The following is a 22,428-nucleotide window of genomic DNA, read 5'->3' on the forward strand; positions in this document are numbered from 1 at the left end:
TAAACTCTGAACAAGACACCGCCCCCACCAGCGAACAAGAACCGGGCAACCTGGTGTACTAATGAAACGCCCATCTGGTTGAAAGTAGAGAAGCGATGCTACTCCATGGGCATGCGCAGACGAGAATTACACTGCCGCTTGCCTCGACGGCTGTTTATCGAATTTTTCTCCCTGCCTCGTATAAGTTAATGTATGTATTACTTAATTTGTCGTATATTTATGTTTCCCTCTCTGTATTTCTGTGATTGTTCGTTTTCTAAGTCTCAAGATAAATTGTTTTAATTCGTTATATTTGGAGGTGTATGATAATTCGATGATTTTTAACTGATGTCGAGCCGAGGTCTCCCGTCGAGATGGGTTTCGCCAACAGTTATGTTTTCAAAGCTGGAGATGCACATTAAACGTTTTTTTTTTTTTTTTTTACTCTACTTTATTCACGATTTAACTAACCAGGGAACATCCTCCTGTTAAATTCGTTTAAGTGTTTCATTTTAGGAGGGAGCAGAAAAGAAAAATAGCACGTATATATTTTCAGAGCATCTTCTGCCAGTAACTGGTATGTTTGTTCACCTTCTAAAAAGTGTTACCTATTTGAACAAGTCCAAAGAGTTTGAAGCGTTTGGTTGGCTGATGGCTATTTTCAGGGGTGATTTGGGGAGACGCAGAGCACACAATAAACAGGTCACCAGATGATGGATGCCAGTCCATCACCTTCTTAATGCAAGAAAACAACGCCACTAACTGAGCAGCTGTCTTTATTTTTAAATCAAATTATTATCACAGTATTTTAACTTTATGTTAACTCTCTCCTCCCTCAAGGCAAAAATATAAAATGAGTCTGTATTTAATCAACTATAACAGTCACTTACTGACATTGTGTCCACTGTAAATTTTCCCTTAGCTTAGCAGGCATTTCCCATTATTAGCTTAATAATACAAAAATGGCGATGCAATTTGCTGATTTCCTTCTTATGGTGAACACAATATCATGTTTTCAAATGTTTTGAAATAGGGAACGTGAAGTGAATTTAAGTAAAATTAGAATAAAAGCACAAGAGTATGTTTTGGATCCACTGTTGAATCTGACTTGTTTCTGTCTATTGCTGGAACCTGAGCAATTAAATTTTAGCTTTTTTTTCTCTGTTAGTTTTTGGATTTGATCACTAACTAAGGAACTAACAACCGTGATAGCACTAGAAACCAGTCAGTGATGATATTAAGAAAGATTCTTTACTGGGGGAAATTCAGCAGTGGAGCAAATTTAGAGTGTATGAAAAAATACTGTACAGTTATCAAAACTATCATAACCAAGAAATTTAAGAACTGTGCAACTGAGTATGGGCTTTTTTAAGAAATGTTTGCTATTTAAAAGATTTAAAAAGACTGTGCAAAGATGATAAACAATTATTTTGCTTGTTGGGTGCAGTGATGTATTTGAAGTCTAACAGCTGCTGGCAGGAAAGATCTTCGAAAATACTCTTTTGTGTATTTGGGAGGCAGCAGCAGTGACTGACATTTCCTGTACTTTATGTGGAAAGCTCAACATTTCAAAGAAAGCATCTGCACTTATATGCATTTTGATAACATTTCTAGTGAAAAGTATGCCCCTTATTCAGGGGGTGCATTCAGGCTACATTTGTAGGCTGATTATGTCATAGCACAGCGTAGAGGTCTGTCCAAATCTGAGGGCTCTTCCAGATGCGGCCCTCTTTTTCCCAGATTTGAAGGTTGGGTCTGGCTTATCCTTCGTGGCCTTCCCTATGTCGTGATTCATTGTGGGTTAAAGATAATTGCTCAAACAGAAAAAGCAATGGCGGAGAGGAGTGAAATGCTAAGAACAAAATTGGTTTTATTAAGGTATGTTTGCACCAAACGTGATGACGCCGAATGGAGTGAGTTATTTCCATGTTATCCCTATGTAAAGGCGTGTTCAGGAGCAAATTAACGTTTAACGATGCGAACAACGTGTTTTGAGTGATATAGAGCAAATATAGTGAAGCAAAACTCTAATTAGGTGCAGTGAATGCGAGTCTACAGCAAAGTGAAGATTCGCTGAAATTCCACAATCTGAACTTTTCTCTCAGTTCATATTGCGTCAAGGTGCCTCCTTGTCCTTTTATTTCAGCGTGAAATGTTTTTCATATGTTACATAATTATATCCTGGCCAGCCAGATTGATAATGTGTAGCACTCTACGTTCTGCACATTACCGATTTTGATGTTAGAGCTCAACCTGACACATGTAAAATATACTGAAAGTCACGTTTCATATTTTTGTACATCCAACTGATGACGTATTTATACTGTATCAGACTACTGCATATGTAACGAAAACGCAGCCTATATCCTTCATGTGCAGATGGAAATCTAAACAATGCAGTTTGGTTTTGCTTAACATGAAATACTAATGCTTTTTGTAAAACAAAAATGTGCAGTTTACGACTAGTAGGTGAGTCATTTTAATCATAAAATTTTCCATCTATTGTATTTCTAGTTAATTGCATTTCTTCAAGATATGGAAAAAAAATGGGAAGAGATTTACCACTACCTTTCCCAGCATACCTTCCCAAAGGAGTATCGGAAATCTCAGAAACAAAACCTTAGGAGATATTCTGCCAAATTCACTATAAAGGGTTAGTGTCTAAAACACTGACTACATATATCTGATGTGTTATCAATGTTCCTCTTTCAGTTAAACACGTGTTTTTTTTTTTTTTTTTTGTGTTTAGAAGGAGAACTTTACTTTGGAAGCAGGAAGGTTGTTAAGACCAAAGAGGAGGCAAAGGAAATTTTTAAGGAACTCCACAAATCTCCTACTGGTGCTCACATGGGGGTTGTGAAAACAAGGACTGCTATGTGTGCCAGGTTTTACTGGCATGGCATATCTGTGGATGTTGACAAATGGGTATGCTTTTTATTACAATAACAAAAAAACAAAAAACAAAAAAAAAACATGTAAATGCATCGATCTATACCTTTTTTTTAATCTTTATCCTAAAGGTTCTGGAGTGTGACAACTGCCAAAGGGTTGGCAAACCTTTGACTTGCGGTCAGAAACCCAAGCATGTTAAGGTAAATGTGTCTTCTATAGAAAAGCCATAGTGTCAAACATTAAGTTAAAACAATACCAACAGTATTTGTATTTGACATTTGCTAATATACCAGCTATACCAATTTCTCCACAATGGAAATTGTTAAATATAAACCAGGTGTCTTTTTTCCTGATAATGTGCAAGAAACCAACTGTTACTACTATGTTTTAACTCTCATATGACAAATAGGCTCCCTGGAGTTATTTTCATTTCATTGCTATAGAAATTTTAACAATTGTGCTACAAGTGTGTCCTTCTGCTCCCCTTTCCAGGAAAACTCATCATTCAGTGCCTGATTTGTTTTATTTTATTTTTAAACAGAATTGGGTCTTCAGCTTGATATGAGCAAATTAGAGTTAAAGTCCAGGCATTTTATCTCGGGCCTTAAAGCAGTTCCTCGCCAGCTGATGACAGAGGGTCCATGTGAATACCCTTGTTGAGTAGCCTAGGAACCTCGCGACATCCCTTACTGGCGCTAAGGAGCCTTAAGGTATCCCACAATCCGTTGCGTGACATGACGTATAAGCACAGCCCAACTCGTGGAAATTAACAAACATGTCCAAAGGAAAGAGAGCACACACTTTGTAGTTCATTTTCAGAAGGATGTAGGTCCAGATTTGACTAGCATCATCCATGTGCGTTTTTGTCACGTAATGACGTTGGAGTTGAAGGCTGTCTGAAATTGGCACAGCATTCAAAGCTCCTTTGCTCCCCACCATAGAGTTCTTACTGTTAACCCCATGAAAGGTCAAGGAGCAGGTGCTAGGAGCTATATTTAAGGTTATTCAGTTGGAGCCAGAGTTTCACTCTGCACACCTCATATTGCCATGCGATATCAAGTGAAACTTCAAGGAGAAATACAGCAAGCTTTTCCTGCCATTTCTATCGTGTTTTGGACCTTAAATACTGGCTGGCACACAGTCACAGGTACAATCTTTCAGGGTCTGCGTAAATCAGCTGTTGTCTCACTCATCAGATCTATATTGTGATGCACCCCAATCCTGTTCTTACTGTGTATTACTCCATTAGGACAGATCATACACTGTAATCGTGTTTCTTATCATTTTTATGCAGATAACTTACATTAGTACTGTTCATTTAAACCATCTGAGTTCTTTAAACTGTTAAGTGATTATTTGGTTGAGATTAAGAAATGGTTATTGTTGTGCCTAATGGAAAAAAATCCTGAAATCAGAAAGCACATTAGTTTCCTAGGATCCTCTGTTCAGTCTAACCTCAGAAATCTGGCCGGGATTTTTGACAGTTGATCATCATTGCAAACAAAGTTCAAAGTTTCATTTAAGAAATATTGCTAAACTCCTATGGTGTCTAGGTGTGAATCAGAAATTATTTTCCATGCTTTTATTTTATCTCGGGTGGATTATTGTAATGGACTCTTCATCCGTTTCAACAAATCTGCTGTGACTCAATTTTTAGTCCCATGTACACACATTAAGAACCGTGGGGATTGGTCATTTCAGGCCATTCGCACACTGTTTGTGGAATTCTTTACCACTGTTTTTACATAGAGTTGACTCCAGTGATTATTTTGAAATGCAGCTAAAAAAACACATTTGTACAGACAGGCTTTTAATGAATGTGGTATTTCTGTTTTATGTTGTGCTTTTCTGATGTGTTTCATGAAGAACTTTGTGATTTTATCTGTGAAAGGTGCTATACAAATAAAATGTTACTTACCTACTTACTTACAAAGGCCACTGTGTGCTCCAGGTTTTATTGACATGGCATAACTGTGGATTTAGACAACTGACTATGCTTTGTATTATAGAAACACAAAATCATGTTCTTGCATTTTACTATACGTTTTTATCTTTATCCAAAAGGTGGAGTGGGACAACTGTGAAAGTGTTGGTGAACCTTTGACTTGTGGTCAGAAATGCAAGCGTGTTAAGGTAAATGTGCTCTTGTAGAAAAATAATTGTGTCAAAAATACAGGTAATAGAACAGCAACAGTATTATTCATTTCCTAATATATATGACAGACTACAGCTATACCAATTTCTCCACAATGGAAATTGTTAAATATAAACCAGGAATCTTTATTTCCTGATAATGTGCAAGAAAACAACTATTGATGGTTTGTTTTAATGTCAGATAAAGCATATATGCATCTTTACCAATAAACATTTAATTTACTTGAGTAACTTTTTGAACAAAATATTAGCTTTAGGAGTAGTTTTACTGCAATGTACTTTTTCCTTTAGAAATAGCACTACTCCTACTTGAGTAAACTTTATGGCAACTCTACCCATCCCTAAAACCTTAAATGAATGAAAAATAGATTTGTTTTAACCAAAAATGCACCAGAGAGAGACACTTACAGTTTATTTTAAAGTTAGATTTCTTGTTTATACACAAGCTTTGTTGTTTTAGTGTTAATCCTTTCAATTGAACCTGCTGTGTCATTTGGTGGTCAAGTGAATACACTATATACAGTAAATTCAGTCACTATGACTTAGCACATTTGTAACAAATACTCCTACTGTAAGTATTAGGTTCAAAAGTACGTGTAATGTGTACAATTAATTGAAATGATTAGTAATCAAATAAATACATATTATTGTATACAAAACTGACGAATTCGAAATACATTAATAAAAATGTCTATGCTTTTTTGTTATTAAAATGGTTTCCAATCATATCGGTCTTGGTTTTTTCCAAGGCAACCTTGCCACTACCAATATGGCGGAAGCGTGGACGTATAGTTTCTACAAGGCAACGGAAGCGAGGTCGTGTTTACTCTTTTTGTACGGTTGTATCAAGCTAACGGCCATCGCTAAAATGTAATAAGTTGACGTCACTTGAGATTAACAAAACTAAAAAGCCTATTTAAAATCTACAACTACTAAACATGTTCTATTTATTATTTAAAAGAAAACTAATGGCGATCCCGAGGGATGTGAGTGTAACGTTTTTAGGCGTATCCCGCATGGGCGGTCACAATCGAACTAGCGCTGGTGGTCGCACATAGTAAACAGAGTACCTCGCGCACAGTTGGAGCGTGTACTATATCCAACAATCCGGAAACGCGTCATCTATTGTTGTGGAGGGCTCCCAGTGAAACATGTCCTGATTCTAAATCGCTCCCAAACATTCATTTGGGTTCCGTCTTTGGGAAAAAGGACCAGGTAAATGTGCATGTGGTGGTAAAAGTCAACATGCTTTTAAACTTATCAATCAAAACAAAACTAGAACGTGTATGTTTGCATTCCTCCTCAGCGTCCCTCTGCTCTGAAATCCGTCATGGCACAGAGCTTTTTAATGGAGGTGTGTGTGGACTCCGTGGAGTCCGCCGTCAATGCTGAGCGAGGAGGTCGGTTAAATTTAGTACCCTGGCTGCCTTATGTGTTTAACTCATAATTAATATTCCTGTTTTAAAGTATAGTTTTCTTTAAAAGTAAAGTCAAATGTTGGACATTTTTTTAATACCATTCAAGTAGGTTTTTTATAACACATCCACGTTATTTCTGACTGGTATAGTGGTTTAATAATGACTGAAGTGTGTGTTAACTTAAAGTGCAGAGTTGCTTTAATTCTAAAGTTTTTTTTTTAACCTTATAGGTGCAAGTCGGCTTGAGTTGTGTTCAAGTCTTCTGGAGGGAGGTCTCACTCCCAGTCTTGGTGAGCTGCAAAGTTTACATCTATCCACATTTATTGCAGAAGCTCTGCAGCCTACATAGCAGCATAATTCAATGTCTTTCTGCGTCCTGTTTGTTTTGGTGCAGGTCTTCTACAGGTAGTAAAGCAGTACATCAAAATACCAGTCTACGTAATGATACGGCCTCGCGGTGGCGACTTCCTGTACTCAGACCAAGAAGTGGAGGTGATGAAGAAGGACATCGAGCTGATGAAGACCCAGGGAGCCGATGGAGTAGTGCTAGGCGCCCTGACAGAGGATGGACGAGTGGATGCAAATCTCTGCATGGAGCTGATAGGTACAATGGATGTAAACCGTCTACACATCCCCGTTAAAAGGTCGTGTCGGTGACCAAAAAAAAAAAAAAAATCAGAGTTTATTTCACTTTTAATATGACTTATAAACATAACAGCAGTTAAATTAGGCTGATATCGTGTTGGGAGAAAATATAAGAAAATGTGCACACCACCTTCAACTCGGAATTTGGTTGCGTTCAGAACTCACCACCACATTTAAACTCATCTTAAATTGGGGTCATTAAACACATGCCATCATTAAATTTCCTGTGACAAATCTCCAAACCAAATGGCACATAATCATTTCCAGGGTATAATGTATACGATGGAACACAGTGGAGTTTGGGGGAAAAAAGGAGGTGCAGCAGTAACATTAACACAAACTGGACATCCGTTCAATGGCGACGAGAGGAATGCTAATCAAAAAATCTGTGAAGAGGCCTACAATGAAACTTAATTTCTGCAAGTTCGGGCTTTGTAGAAGATGTGACTACAATCTCCTGTCTCCATCCTATGTCTGGCATACAGGGCGAGACAGAAACCTGTTTTTATGGACAAAAACCTCCACCCCTGGTCAACCTTTGCAGAAACACCTTTGAAGTCTCCTAAATGTGTGTGTCAAAACTGGCTAGCCTATATTTGCTTCAACCAAGGTTAAATGTATTGGCCATAACGCCAAAAAATATATGTTTGCCATGAAAACTACACCGCCTGCTTAGAGCAGATCAAGTTAGAATCATCCTGAGAGTTATAATAAACAGCATGGTTCCTTTTTTTATGTCTGAATAGTGTATACTTTATGTGAGTATAGAAAGAGTGATATATGTCTGCAATGACGCCTGGTGGTGGCAGCATCATGCTTTGGGAGAGTTACTTTCTTTCCACAGCTGGCACAGGGGCCTTAGTCATGGTGAAAACCTGCATGCTTCTGAAAGAAAGCTATCAATGAAGAGGAACTTTATCTTTTAGCACAACAATGTCAAAAATCAGCAACAAATGGTCTCATAAGAGTTGGATGATATTTTTCAAGTGACCCAACCAGACCTGAATCCGAGTCAAAATCTGTGGTGTGACCCAAAGTGGGCAATGCGCAGAACAGGCCCTCATAATCCTACAGATTTGGAGCGTTTTTATAAAAGAAGAAAAGTTAACATGTGCCATGCTGATAGACGTCCATCCAAAAAGACTTAGTGCAGAAATGAACTGGAAAGGTGCTTCAACGATGTTCTAATGTAAGTTTGTAAAACCTTTTACAACCACAATATTTGAGTGATTTTTATTTTTTCATGTGTCCACACAAAACATTTCAGCTTGTTTTTCAAATAAATTCAACAGGTAATGTGTATTGATACCATTTTTTTAATATTACAATATTGTGGCATTTTAACAGGGTTGTGCAGACTTTAAATACCCACTGTATTACACATCTGTAGTACAATCTCTTATTCTCATATTTGTTTCAGATTTTTTACTTTTCCATATGCCTACTATTTTCTGTATGATAGTAGCCAAGAACCATACGTATTTATTATTTTTATTTTTTTATTTATTTATTTTACCATAAGTATAAAAAATAATTCACAGAAAATATTTCAGTTTATGCAGAAAAAAAAACTCTGCAATATCGGGCATAATACAAACGCTAAAGATCGCATTTGCATGCAGGGTAAATAATGCAGTCTTTGTGAAATATGTGGAAGATACCATGTGGAAATATGTGGAAGTTCTGGAAGATACCATCAGTACTGCCCTGTTTTAAAGTCTGGTTGGATTCTTGCTGTGGAGCTGTTGTCTTGTCCTAACTTCTTAGGAAAGGCCCTATAATTTTTTTTAAACCGCAAGATGTGTTCCAATTAAGTTAAGTAAAAAAGTTTTAAAATAGGGCAGCATTGTATCAGGCATATTATTACTGCTTGGGCAACTTCAGCAAAAGATGTTGAAATATACAGAAAATTCTTGAAAATTTGCAGCGAAAATAAAGAAAATCTACTTCTTTACAAATTATTAAATTGAGTCTGCAATGCTGGGGACAAATATTGTTTACTATGCATGTTTGCAGCAGGGATTCACAGTGGGCGTGAAGGCTGACTGCCAGAAGGGGGAGACAAACCATGAGCACAGAGAGTTCATCGGCGGTGTTTCGCTTGTATTAATAGATTGGACTGTGACTCCTTTATTATCATCAGTTCATGGAAAAGACACAGCCTGCTCTCAGCTGATTCAAAGGTTCGTTCTAGCTCCTAAGGGTGTTGTCTATTAGTGGAAGGAATGGATTATACACCTGGGTGATTTAAAAAAAAGAAAAACTTTTTAAAAGTATGTGGTTTTTAAAAAAAATATTAATTTATTGAGTGTATGTATTTGATAGGGGCAGATACGCAATAGCATATAAAACTGAGAAGGCATCAGTCCCATGCGTGCATCATGTGGAAATTAAGAGGGTAAATATTGACGGTTGTAAATTTGTTAAAATAAAACAAATTTTCATTTATATATTAAACTGCATAATGAATCGGCAGTTTCCCCTAGGATGTAGGTGGTGACGTTTTTTTTCTTTGTCAAGAATCAAGGAAGGACTTCATGATCTCAGTCTGAATTACGTTATTGGGGTATAAAAAGTCCTCACAGTACTCAGAAGACAGGCTCGCTGTAGCGCAGAACGCAGCTAACATGGGGAAAAAAAAGTCTATAGATTTTTAAAGCTCATGTATCAAAATGTTGGACTTCATCCATTTCAGATGGTGGAGTTTCCATCAACGTGACAGCTATTGATGAGGCCAGGTCTTAAAATGCCAACATGATAGAAGTAGGGACAGAGCAGATTGATAGTCTGTTCTTGATCCATCTGAGATCTACTTGAGTTTATTTTCAGCCTTAGATATGGATAAAAAAAAAAACTCTTCCTTTGCCGTTTTACATTTAATCTGTTTTCATATCACGCTGTTGGATGGTTTGTTAATCTCTCTGATGCAGGGTATTTTTGCTTCGTTTATACTACACCAAAATGCCAGCATCTGTGTTTAATATGCAGGATGTTAGATATAACAAATTTCTCAGCATGTAGGTTATTAAAATGAAAGAGTCAACATTTCAAATCTAATTAGGTGATTTTGTTAATTTTCCCACTGCTGGTAAGATGTTCTGTGTCTTTCTGCTCCCCAGCTGCTGTCCGTCCTCTGCCTTTGACCTTCCATCGAGGTAACCTTTTCCTTTTTTATGCAGATTTTGGCTTTCCGAATGCTAAATGACTCACACCAGAAGCAATATCACAGATCCTCAACAGAAGAGAGCACTAAAAAAAAAATAAAGCTTTCAGGGTGAGGCTGACTTTTTCCTATGCCTGTCGTGCTGATCTCGCTGCAGCTTTTGACATGGTCCACGACCCAGCAGTTGCTCTGGAGACCCTGATATCGTTAGGATTCGAGAGGGTGCTGACGAGCGGCTGTGACAGCTCGGCTTTGGAGGGGGTTCCTGTTATCAAGAGGCTCATAGATCAAGTATGTATTACAGAAGCTCTGTTAATCTAAAGGACATTAAAATAGAAACTTGGTCATCGCTCAAATGTTAGCAAACTTTTAAAGAATTAGTAAAACACTTTTTTTTTTTTACATGTAATATAAATATGAATAAGGACCAAAGTTATTTATTTAAATCTAAAATTACTTTTACATTAACCTTTGAGAGATGGCTGTCTCATTCCTTGTCGAAAAGCAACTTGTTGGTTGACTGAAAATAATCTGCAATCAAAATCTGCCAGTCAGGCGTATGAATAATTTTGGGCTTAACTGTATGTGAAGACTTTTTATATCACTCTTCCTTTACTCACACAAATGATATACTGTTCAGAGATAAACAAATGATCATGTTGTTTATTATAACTCTCAGGATGATTCTAACTTGATCTTCTCTAAACAGGCTAAAGAGAGAATAATTGTAATGCCAGGTCAGTACCTCCTCTTTTCTCGCTATGCTTTACATCTCATTACATTTTTTAAATTCTGTATTAATGTTCTGTCTTTCTATATTTAAATGACAGGAGGGGGGATTACGGAGAGAAATCTGCAGAGAATATTGGAGGGGACAGGGGCTGAGGAGTTTCACTGTTCAGCACGCTCCAGCAGAGACTCTGCAATGAAATTCAGGTGTGTTTCACAGGCTTTCCTCTAGGATTTTTAAAAAACAGCCCGGGTCCTGGCTGTACGAAAGGGAAGATTTTGGCAAGACGAAAAAGTGATTATAAACAGTGATTTATTGAGTTTGGAACTACAAATGACCTTCATGAAATGATTTATGATTTTAATACATCGCCTGAATCCACACTAGCGGGTTAGGGCAGCAGCAACTGGGATGTGCCTGTGAGACAGCGCTGAGGGAAGTGGGAACTATCAAGGCAGCCCTCGCTGCTGCCAGTGACTCCAGAACAACTGGTGCTTTTAACGTGGTCTCCGTTATCACAGAGACAGTTGCTAGACTTGTTGCTAGTCGCTTTTTGAAAAAAGTTGCTAAATGTAGCAACAAGACGCTAAATGGGCAATACTGGACCATCGTCTGTAAGTATTTCCTTCCCTCCTGAGAGCAGCGCACAGCACAGTAGCCGCTAGCTAGCTTCAGCCAGACAGGAAGGAGCAGGCCGTGTTGGCTTTTCAAAATAAAGTAAATTTTAACATTTAATCATATTTAAGTTAATTTCAAACGCAGATTATGGTTAGTATAAGTGTGCAAATATAGGCTTTACATAATCTAGGATATATATACTAGATTATGCTCCTTTAACTGGTGGTGTTTCAACCAAAAATATGATTTCTAACAAAGTAAAAATGTAAAAGCTTAATTTGGTTAAATTCTAATAAACAATTTTTTCGCACACAGGAACACCTGCGTGACGATGGGAGCTACAATCTCTGCGCCCGAGTACGGCCTGAAGGTGGCTGACGTCAGCAAAGTCCGGAGTCTGAATGCAATTGCCAAAAATACCTTGTGATACCTCCAAAAAAAAGAGAACAGTTATTTTCATATGCCCATTTCCAAATTGCCTCAATGTTGGGTTTCTTTTAGTAAAGTGTTAGCATTTAAACAATGTGTGTTTTTTTTGTTTTGTTTTTTACAGCTCAGTGAGGGCACTCCTGTCTTATATGCTGTCTATGAAGGTTTTATGACTGAACAGAAAGCTGTGAATCAAGTGTTTGTACATGTAACTCTGGTGTAAAACACAACAAAACAGAAAATAACAGCATTTTACTCAACATAATGGAAATACTAGAAAATCATAAAAAAAAAAAAAACAGGCAGGAACCTAAAATTACAAATAAACATAAAACAATTCAACAACTAAAACAATTAAATGGAAAAAAAAAACACATAAAAAAATCACAATGAAAGTACATTTATTCAGAATGTTGGAATTGTTTCTGATTTATTAGCTGTTATCTTTTCTGTCTTCGAATTTCATTTTTGCTGTATTTTCTTTACCAATACAGTTGTGTCTTAGAGATATTTTAATTACAACGATTTTGTGCTAATCTGCTCGGAGAGTTTTCAAACTTGGGTATCTTTTGTACTTGATTCGTGGCGTAATAAAAGAGATCAGATCTGTGGTTCCGAGAAAAAAGATTTGTGCACAAATCTGTATGTACAGTATAAGAGGATTTGTCATTACTGCTGGGAACCAACCTGTATTTTCTTTCACAAGTTAGAGGGGGAATTCGAGACTAAAATAAAAAAAAAAGGGTTTAGGGAGCGTGCTCGTGGCGTAGCGGGTAGCATGACCCATGTTTGGAGGCCTTTCGTCCTCGATGTGGACGGCCCGGGTTCAAATCCAACCCACGGTCCTTTGCCGCATGTCTTTCCCCTTTTTCCGCCCCTTTCCTGTCAGTCTACTCTCAATAAAAAGCGAGCCACTAGAAGCCTAAAAAAGAGGGTTTGATAGTTGTTGTTTTTTTAAGCGCATACTGGCTTTTACAAACGTGCAACTCACATTTACATGCTTGTGTACACATTCAGTTCACACCAATAAACCCTAAAGTCAACTGTAAAAACTGTGAGCATAGTGAAGCACAAAGCTGATCTGGTAATGATGCTATTGTTAAAATTTAGATTTGACACAGTTTGTAGCCCCTTTTTGCAGCAAAATGTTGTTTAAAACATCAATTTCCTGAGAAAAATTCTTCTTTCCTTTACAGGAAAAACTTTGCTCATGTTTTAAGGAAACCACTGGTCTTTTGTGACAAGACACACAAACCCAAAATAATTCTTTATATTAACTCGTAAAAGTTAATATGCCGTTTGAGAATGGTTACACAGGCTAATATCTAAATATGGTATTTAGTTACTGTCCAGTTTGAATTTATTTCAAAATAAGTATATATATGAGCGTAAAAAGTATGAAGGCAAGAAAATGGTAAAGCTTCTCTGACCATCTTGCATCATTCAGCATAATCACCTCGGATCTGACATTTTGCTAACATTTAGCTGCTTTCTTTTAATACCTCAAGAACATACTTGATTAACCTCTTAAATATGTCAAACTCTAATGCCATACTGATCCGGGATCTTAAAAATGTATAAATGTTAGGGCCCTGAAGGGTTTTCTGAATGCCTGTGACAACAGTACACGTTAAGTTTTTAGAAATTTGGAAAGTTTTTAAATATTTTATTATTGATAAGATTCTAAAAATCTAACATGTACTGTAGTCACAGGCTTTCAGAAAACCCTTCAAGGCCCTAACAACCATACAACATTAGTATGATTTGCTAATGATTAAAGTGTTAAAGACCTGAAATGTATTTTTATTCAATAGATTGATGAAACCTTGAAGGGGTGTATAGTATAATATTTGATCTAAAATGATTCTTTAAATGTCTGTCAGCCTGAGATGAAGCGGTGTCGTTTTGGTATTAGCTGTGTAAGGCGGCATGGTGAGGCGTCTCTCTAAATGCACATTTGTTCATCGGGCCCTTAATGTCTTCCTCAGGAAGCTGCAGGCTCCTGGAGCTGAAGTTTGGACTCGGAGTCAAAAAGAATAGGAGGAAGAGACAGAACAGCTTTTTAATTTTGCATTGTATTGTTCTGCTACCTTCATCAGATGTTTGCGTTTTTGTCCAGCAGTATTTTTATGTTGTCCCTACACAGATAACATGCTCAGGGTCACTCAGTAATGGTTTTAAGAGGTTGATCCTTGTGTCCAATTTGGTTATAGACGAATCCAAAGTGAGGAACTATCCAAGGCTTACACAGAGAACAGGACCAAAATACTTTCACTTTGACAAGCCTTAATATAAACAGCAGTTGTGCAAAACAAGGACTCTCATATCCAGTTCTATTATAGCTGAAGGCCTTTAACCATTAACAGGTTTAATTGATATTTTTTAACATTAATTATTCAGAAAACCCAGCACTCTTAGCTGAATACGTAGATTATATAAATTTTATTTTTCTTTTGCTTGGGCGTATTTGTACTTGATTCAATTACATTTCCATTGAACTGTTATGCTCTTTCTCGTCTTGCGTCTTGCTGGTGTGTTTAAAACTTGTGCAACATGGGTCTAAATATGAGTAAGCGAATGTTATGTCAATGTTTTTCAATTTTGACCCCATGTGTATTGAGATCAGATGTTTGGAAGTTGCAGTTTGCAACCAGTCCTGGTGCAGTTTGCAACTGCACCAGGACCAAGTATGCCAATATTTCTGTGACGCCACCATCTTGTAGTAGTTATTCTTATTGGATCAACTGAGCACCTGGAAGAGAAATTACAATATCCTTAGAAGCACTTCTTAGTGGTCATTATCATTAGACATATTACTTTGAAAGGAAAAAAATATGACATTAGTTTTAGTCTTCATCAAGCCTTTATCATCCTGAGGTGAGTGAAGCGTCTGAGTTAAGTGATGCTATTGGGTCATCGCAGTTTTGTCGATTCTGCTGTGGTGCTTGTGCAGTTTACATGACGATTGGAGAGCAGTGGCGCTGACGTGGGGAAATCTTTGACGTGTCTAAAGAAATTGTGTTAGCCTGGTTTGTGTGGAGATCAAATCATGGTGGCTACAGCTTTAAATGCATAGGGAGGGCATGTTGTGGGCAAATATTTCGCTGTGGCAAAGTGTCTTCTGGCGTCATTGAAACAAAAGGCTGATACACAACTCTGTGACAGTGATAATGTGATTGAAATAGACCTTGGAAGGGTTACATCAAATATAATCCTGAATTACATGTTAACCAATTAATGAAAATCTTAATTTTGATCAATAGTCAGATACTTGTCTCCTTTTTAAAGTTTGTCAAAGAAATTCCTCCCTGGGGAGGAAAGGATTCATCCTACAGATCTGATTTCAGCCTAGAGTTATGATAAATTCTAAGACTTATGATTGCCTATACATATTAATAAAATAAAAGGTAACATGCTACACATTATTAAAACCCCATGCTACTGACAGAAATACAACATAGGTGTTTATTAATGGTATTTTGGGCAAATTTTAAAGTTAAAGGAGATGGGATTTACTTGATATGAAGCAGCATAATTCTTATGGATTATTATTTGATATTTAAAACACATTACTATTTTGAGTTGATCAAGATTTAGGTAGAAATTTAGCATCACGTTAGAGGAGAAACACCAAGCCAACTTTATTTATAAAACAGCACAACTGACCAAAGTGAACAAATATGTACAGCACACATCATAAACTCATAAAGGTTACAAGCAACTACAGTTAAATACAACATAAAAAACACGTAAATAATTTAAGCAACTTGAGTAAAACAAAAGGTGGGTTTTTAGAGCCGTTTAAAATTGTAAAGAGGCCTTTCAAAAATATTTAGAATATGACAAAACAAGAATATACTCACACATCAAAACTGGAACCATGATGTTTATACTCTCAACAGATTTTTAAATGAGCATTTACATTTTCTGTTTGATTCTGATAGTTACATATGGTTCAAAAATATTTATTTTATACATACAAGCTTCCTTTTATAGCCTTTTCCAGCACCGATACCAGTCCTTCTCAAAATGAGTTTCTTTTCCAGGATTAAAACAAGGCACATTACTAGAAAAACAATCTTAAATCACACTCCTGTCGACAGCAGCACAGTTGTATTTAAAACAGTGAACACGATCTATTTTCAAAGTTGTATATATGATGCGTTACGCAGCATTACTGGGAGTTGGACGAGTCAGCATGACTGTGTCCTTGTAAAATTAGTAAATGTTTAATGATTACCCACGACACAGCAGGAGTCATCTCTTTCAGGGCTGTCATAAATAGTCAGAAAACTCTAGCTCCAGTGAAGACCATGTTTACAGTGCTGCACTATAATAACCTTCCTATCTAACAGATATTACTCATTGGTAATGAGTATTACGTTAATCTGTATTGGATAAAATCTAGTTCTAGTTACTCTGACAACACCAGTGGCAATCAGAAACTGATAAGTTAATGGTAGCAGCCTGCATTATTGGGAAATATTTTATTACCCATATTACTGGACAAAAAGAATCACCTTTAACACCAATAGATGTGTACGTCAACTTTAGTAGGACAAAAACAAGGAAGCTGAAAATTGCAAAAAAATAAAAATTAAAAAATGTTTTATTTTTCAAGAAGTAAAATCTTTTATCAAAGGGATTCTTTTTTTGTATTTTTTAGAAGAGATTCCTGAGTGCAACCAAACATTTCAGGTAATTGTTGATTAGTCCAACACAACAGAAAGGATTCAAGGTTTGAATTCTGATGTAGTTTCCCACATATTAAAAGTTCCTAGTAACTTTTTTGGCCTTCAGTATTCTTTACTACTGTGGTTGGTCTCTCCTTACTCTTTGACCCACTTTCTCTTGTGTTCATTATTCCTAACCCAGTTTGCCTTAACCCAGCTGGAACATTTGGTCTTCCTCGTTGGCTAACGATTCTCAGCCACAATTTTTCTTCCCCCTATTTTCCATCAAAAAACAGACACTGACAGATGGTGAGGCGCGTAGTATATATATATATATATATATATATATATATATATATATATATATATATATATCAGCTTTCTTTCAGGCCAATAGAGACAGGACTCCAAACTTTATGTGGCCTTCAGATTAGCTTAAACTCGGTCTTCCCATCCAACACCAACATTTTACTCTACATTTGCACTTCTTGAAGAACGTTAGAAATTCCTAGATATACATTCCTTCTTGGAAGAATATTGTTGGAAGCTAATCAATCTAATCTAATCTTGGAAGCTATTGTTGCCGAAAAAGGTGGACCATCAATATTTGGGCCTAAACACTGGGATGATACTGAAGTTCATATGTGTGGGAAAGTAAATGGGTAGTTTTTCTTTGGCAATCTACTATATTCACTGTATACTGATTAACTTTGGCAGAATTGAAAAGTTATGAATGAGGTCTTTATCAGAAATGAAGCACGGAAGCTTTTGATTTTTATCCTGCATGGAAGGACCCTGTTGCCCCTGCAGTCACCTTTTATCTATACAGCAGAGGGAAGTTAATCTGTTCTTAATCTCACATGTCTCGCTTTTAGTACAGTCTCGATGTTCAGTATGCAGTAAGAGTCTGAAGTTCAGTCCTCTCCCTGCAGAGGATAAAAAAAAAAAAACAGAATGAGGTAAAAGGGTTCTGTAATGACCACACCCCCAAGTCTGTGAATAATCAGTCTTTGACTAAAACATAGAAACATCTCATCAGGCTCATTGTTATTCAAATCATGTTAGTTGAGAAATTGATTGCATTTGGCAACAGCGCTGAAAATAGTTGGTCTCATTCCAGACTCTCTCTCATACAGAGAAGTGGAAACACAACAGGAAAGTGGCATAATGATCCCCTCCCTCCCTTTTCCTGAACCCTTTTTTAGAGGGCTGTTCCCCCAACAGATGGAAAACTGCACTGTCAGACTTACGCAAGTTTTCTCTCGCGGTCTCTCTCTCTCTCCCCTCTCTCTTTCTCTCTCTTTTTAAGTTATGGATACTTATCTGCGTAAAAAGTTAAACTTCAGCCAACAATGAGTGTGGAGGAGCTTCTGTGGCCTCGAGCAAAGTTGGACTTGATCATCTTAGCGGGTATCCATTCATGGAAGGACTGCTTTATAGCACTCTGAGGACAAGAAGAATGACCATGGATTCCTAGAAGATAAAAACTCCAGATCTTAGGTTTTTGTTTAATCCTTTCTCTGCATCTCAGCACATTTGATCTTATTAAGTATCTTCTCCACACAGGAAGTTGCCATGAATTGCTCGTAGTGTTTTTTTTTTTTTTTTTTTTTTTTTAAAAGAGGGGGTGGGGGGTTTGCTTCAAAGGTTTCTGGATCAAAGTCCGTTGCTGCTACATCCTGAAATTGTCTGTGCTCACTGGGTGAACAGAGGCGAGAGTAGCAGTGTTAGAGCGGAGCTCAGCTGAAGCGGAGCGGAGGGCACAAGGCGTCTGGTCTTCAAGTCATCGCCAGGCGAGTGAAGCCGACACAACGGATCATGTGTGCTGCGGCTCTGGAGGAGTTTTGTGGGTCGGTCTTTTGGGTGAGTTTAACAATCAACAGATGTTCAAAAGAGGAGTTGTGTTTCATTTTTCATCTCAAGATGAATGTCAACATTACTTCTGATACATTTGTTCTGTAACCTTTAATTAATATCTTATTGAACAAAACACTTGTTATAAAACCATAATGAATTAAAGTCTATATTTCTATGTCTTTTTCAATGTAAACTTTGAAAAGTTCAGCTTTTCTTAAACATTTGAAAGACAGTAAAGTATTTCAAATTAATTGATTTTACAGGCACCTAACCTTCTGCCATATCTTTTAAAATGTTAATGGAGAATTGTTTTACCTTTGTGCACACACTGTGAACATGTGGCCGCTATGAGGCTCGTCTTGGGCATGGTCCAACAAGCCCAACAACCATAACAAGCTTGTCTGAGCTGTCATATTACAGCACATTCATGAGAAATAGCCGTTTATGTAACAGATTATTTTACTGACAGTCTCACACTTCCTTTTTTTCTTGAAGTCATTGACGATTTGGAATGAAATATCTAAAAACAAGAAAGTTAAAAGCTGAGAAGTTAGGAAAAACTTAAAAACTAAATTTTTAATCAATAAACTCCCCAAATCTACATGTTTAACTTTGGGACAAAAATATTTTACGGCATTCACAGAACTTTATATGTTTTCTTTGTTTTTTTTTAGTTGATATCTGGGGTTTGACTAGACTAAAAAGTTATCAACATTTCCTGTTTTGTTCCTTTCTGTTCTGCATTTTCTCTATAAATTGTGAATCATCTTTTAAATATATATACAAGATAATGAGCTCATAAACTCAGCTGACCTATCTGTAAAGCCAGAACTCAAATTAAAACCCTGAGAGATTTTTTGCCTTCCATACTACTCATCTGTTCGCATGGGAGATGAATCATGACTTGTTCTTTTCAACTTGTAAAATGTTTTACAACTATTTTGGTTCTTAAAAAGTGTCAAGGTCTACTGTTTTAATAGACTTAACTAAACAGACATTTCTGTGTGGCTGTGATTAAAGTTTCTGGTTTATGTTGTCCTTCAGGCTTTAACAGGAATTTTTCCACAGAAAATAGAGTGAAAGTGAAACACATTCAACAAACAATGTAATAATTGAAATCTATATTTATCCAAAGGAACTTTCACGTCTTTAACTTCTAAATCCTTTTTTTCAAACATCCTGCAAAGTAAAGTTTAAATTCACGAACTTCTCTTGAACATAAACTGCCGTTATTCAGTCTGTTTTGTGGTCATCCGCAAAACGGGACAGGTCTAGACTCCAATGGAGAAACAGGTCTGGAGTAGAGCTGGACACATCTATCAATACGTACAAATTGATAGACGTGTGGTAACATAAAAATAAAAGGGTCGGTAAAAAGTTTAGAATAAGAGCTGCCCCTTTCAAAGAGTTCAGAGTTCGCTCTTTCTTCCTTTCTTTTTTAAAAACTTGTAGTTTGTTGAATAAATGATTGAGTTTGAATTTAATTCAATTCAATTCAATTCAATTTTATTTATATAGCGCCAAATCATGAAACATGTCATCTCAAGACACTTTACAAAATCAAGTTCAATCATATTATACAGATTGGATCAGATTATACAGATTGGTCAAAAATGTCCTATATAAGGAAACCAGTTGATTGCATCAAAGTCCCGACAAGCAGCATTCACTCCTGGAGAAGCATAGAGCTACAGGGAGAGTCGTCTGCATTGTACATGGCTTTGCTGCAATCCCTCATACTGAGCAAGCATGAAGCGACAGTGGGAAGAAAAACTCCCCATTAACGGGAAGGAAAACCTCCAGCAGAACCGGGCTCAGTATGAATGGTCATCTGCCTCGACCGACTGGGGTTACAGAAGACAGTGTTTGTGTGTTCTTTATCTAAATATAGGTTACTAAGCAACAGCATAAAACGGCGAGGGCTACACTTTAAATGTATGTTTTGCATTCTTTTGATAATTAACAATATCAATCAATATGAGTTCTAATTTATCAATATGCTTTTTTTGTATATCGTCCTGCCCTAGTCTGGAGCGAGGCTAATCGGGGCTGATCTTCACTCCATCCAGGACTTGTACGAGTCTAGGGTCAGGAAAAGAGTAGTTAACGCCTCTGCAGACCCCACACATCCTACACACAAACTGTTTAGACGTTCATCTTCATGGCGACGCTACAGGGAGCTACTTAGAAACAGCTGCCACAGAGACAGTTTCTTCCTCTGACTGAGAGCATTGCTCATTGAGGGCTGGCCAACAACTGATAGGCTTCTTGTTGTGGACTGAACAGTGGCTTTTTGTCACTCTCGCATTACTTAGAGGACTCCTTGACAACTTGCCTGAACACATGACTAACTTTGCCTTCCCCTTCATAACTGATAACAAAATTGATAAACACTAGCTCTGAGAAGAGCATGGTTTGTGTTGTTGTGATCTTTCGTGTTGGTATATCATGAGTGTGGATAATTCATCGCTGTATTTTCATGGTCAGTGTCTGGATAATATGACAAGTAAAACCTGAAATAGTAAAAAAAAAACAGCTCTCAGAGCCATATTTGTCGTGCTTTTGCCATTCACAGTTTGGACGGGAAGTCTTATGTCACCTTGCGTGACAAAGGCTGCACAACCTTTATACAGCCAGTGACTGCCAATTACACCAGGAAGACCTGCATAATAAGCTCCCTAACGTATTCATAAACAAAATAAAAATATCTAAAACAGTTTTTTTTATTTGTGATGCACAGGAAACAATTCAAACTCAGCAATCAACTTTTCAAAAATGTGAAATTAACAACGCTCCCTTCTTAACCTATGGAAAACAGTCTGACCTCTTCTGCAGCAGAAGACAACGAGAGAGAAATAGCACCGTGCACAGTGAGCATTTGTAACCCTTTAAAGTGACAGACTGGTTACAAGCTTTAAGATGCCTGTAATGCTAACTAGAGGACACACCTCAGGTAAACGTGTCCCTGTGGTTAAATTAATTCAATTCAATTCAATTCAATTTTATTTATATAGCGCCAAATCATGAAACATGTCATCTCAAGGCACTTTACAAAGTCAAGTTCAATCATATTATACAGATTGGGTCAGATTATACAGATTGGTTTCAAACTTGTGTAAGGGTATCATCCTTTTTGTCCAGGCCTGTTTCAATAAATGTATTTTTGTTATTCTGTTAAGCAACAGTTCAAAAGCAATGTCTGATTTTCTCTCAGTAATTTTCAGTAATTTTGTATTTATTAATACTTTTGTCAGTCTCAAGTTATTTCAGTGATTATTGTGGGGTTTTCTTTGACTAACAGAGGGATACCAACAATTTTGTCCTTGTCTGTATTTTCATGCAGAAATGGGGGCTTAATGAAAAGTATGTTTTGAAAAGGTACTTTTAATCTGACAGACAAGCCTATTAGAAATGCTTATTGTAATTTATTCAATATGATTGTATATGTTTACGAGAAACGCAAAGCCACTTTTTTCATTCCCCTCCAAATTTTATATATTTAGATTTAGATTGTTTGACATCAAGAGCAAAGTTAAATTCCTTGTTTGTGTCACTAACTTCACCAATAAACTTGATTCTTTAAAATGTCCTCTGACGTGTTTATGATGTACATATGTGCATGTCTGCATTTGTACCCCAGAATGCATCCTTTGTGGAGAGAGAGGACCCAGACCTCCCTGTATGTGTGGAGCAGACGGTTCTGGTCTGGATCCCACTGGGGTTCCTGTGGCTCTCTGCTCCATGGAACCTCATGCCTTTATGCAGAAGATCGCAAGTAAATACAAAACACCGGACTAAACTCTACCTCTGCAAACAGGTACTGCATAGTTAAAATGCCCTCATTCTTGCTATATATGATGCTGAGATGGA

General features: G+C 37.0%; 2 protein-coding genes across 3 annotated transcripts in view; both read left to right on the plus strand.

Moving 5' to 3' along the window:
* Window positions 1–124: 124 nt before the first annotated feature.
* cutc (cutC copper transporter homolog (E. coli)) lies at window positions 125–12,653 on the plus strand. Of its 2 annotated transcripts, XM_021307593.2 has the most exons (13): window positions 125–190; window positions 2,494–2,632; window positions 2,729–2,904; window positions 3,000–3,071; window positions 4,936–5,004; window positions 6,332–6,425; window positions 6,674–6,733; window positions 6,838–7,047; window positions 10,208–10,243; window positions 10,409–10,542; window positions 10,961–10,988; window positions 11,082–11,187; window positions 11,915–12,653. In XM_021307593.2, exons 2-13 carry the CDS (start codon window positions 2,515–2,517, stop codon window positions 12,024–12,026), a joined length of 1,215 nt encoding a protein of 404 aa, XP_021163268.2. In that variant the 5' UTR covers window positions 125–190; window positions 2,494–2,514; the 3' UTR covers window positions 12,027–12,653. The 2 variants fall into 2 exon arrangements, with proteins under 2 accessions (XP_021163268.2, XP_012736055.2); XM_012880601.3 differs by lacking the exons at window positions 125–190; window positions 2,494–2,632; window positions 2,729–2,904; window positions 3,000–3,071; window positions 4,936–5,004 and adding an exon at window positions 6,114–6,240.
* Window positions 12,654–17,829: 5,176 nt separating this feature from the next.
* abcc2 (ATP-binding cassette, sub-family C (CFTR/MRP), member 2) overlaps window positions 17,830–22,428 on the plus strand; it is a 28,760-nt gene continuing 24,161 nt past the window's right edge. The window contains exons 1-3 of the mRNA XM_036126559.1: window positions 17,830–18,201; window positions 18,412–18,564; window positions 22,199–22,375. Of these exons, the coding sequence (XP_035982452.1) occupies window positions 18,520–18,564; window positions 22,199–22,375 (222 nt within the window). The 5' untranslated portion in view covers window positions 17,830–18,201; window positions 18,412–18,519. The remainder of the gene's footprint in view (window positions 18,202–18,411; window positions 18,565–22,198; window positions 22,376–22,428) is intronic.

Source organism: Fundulus heteroclitus, chromosome 22 (genome assembly GCF_011125445.2).
Source record: "Fundulus heteroclitus isolate FHET01 chromosome 22, MU-UCD_Fhet_4.1, whole genome shotgun sequence".
Taxonomy (NCBI): domain Eukaryota; kingdom Metazoa; phylum Chordata; class Actinopteri; order Cyprinodontiformes; family Fundulidae; genus Fundulus; species Fundulus heteroclitus.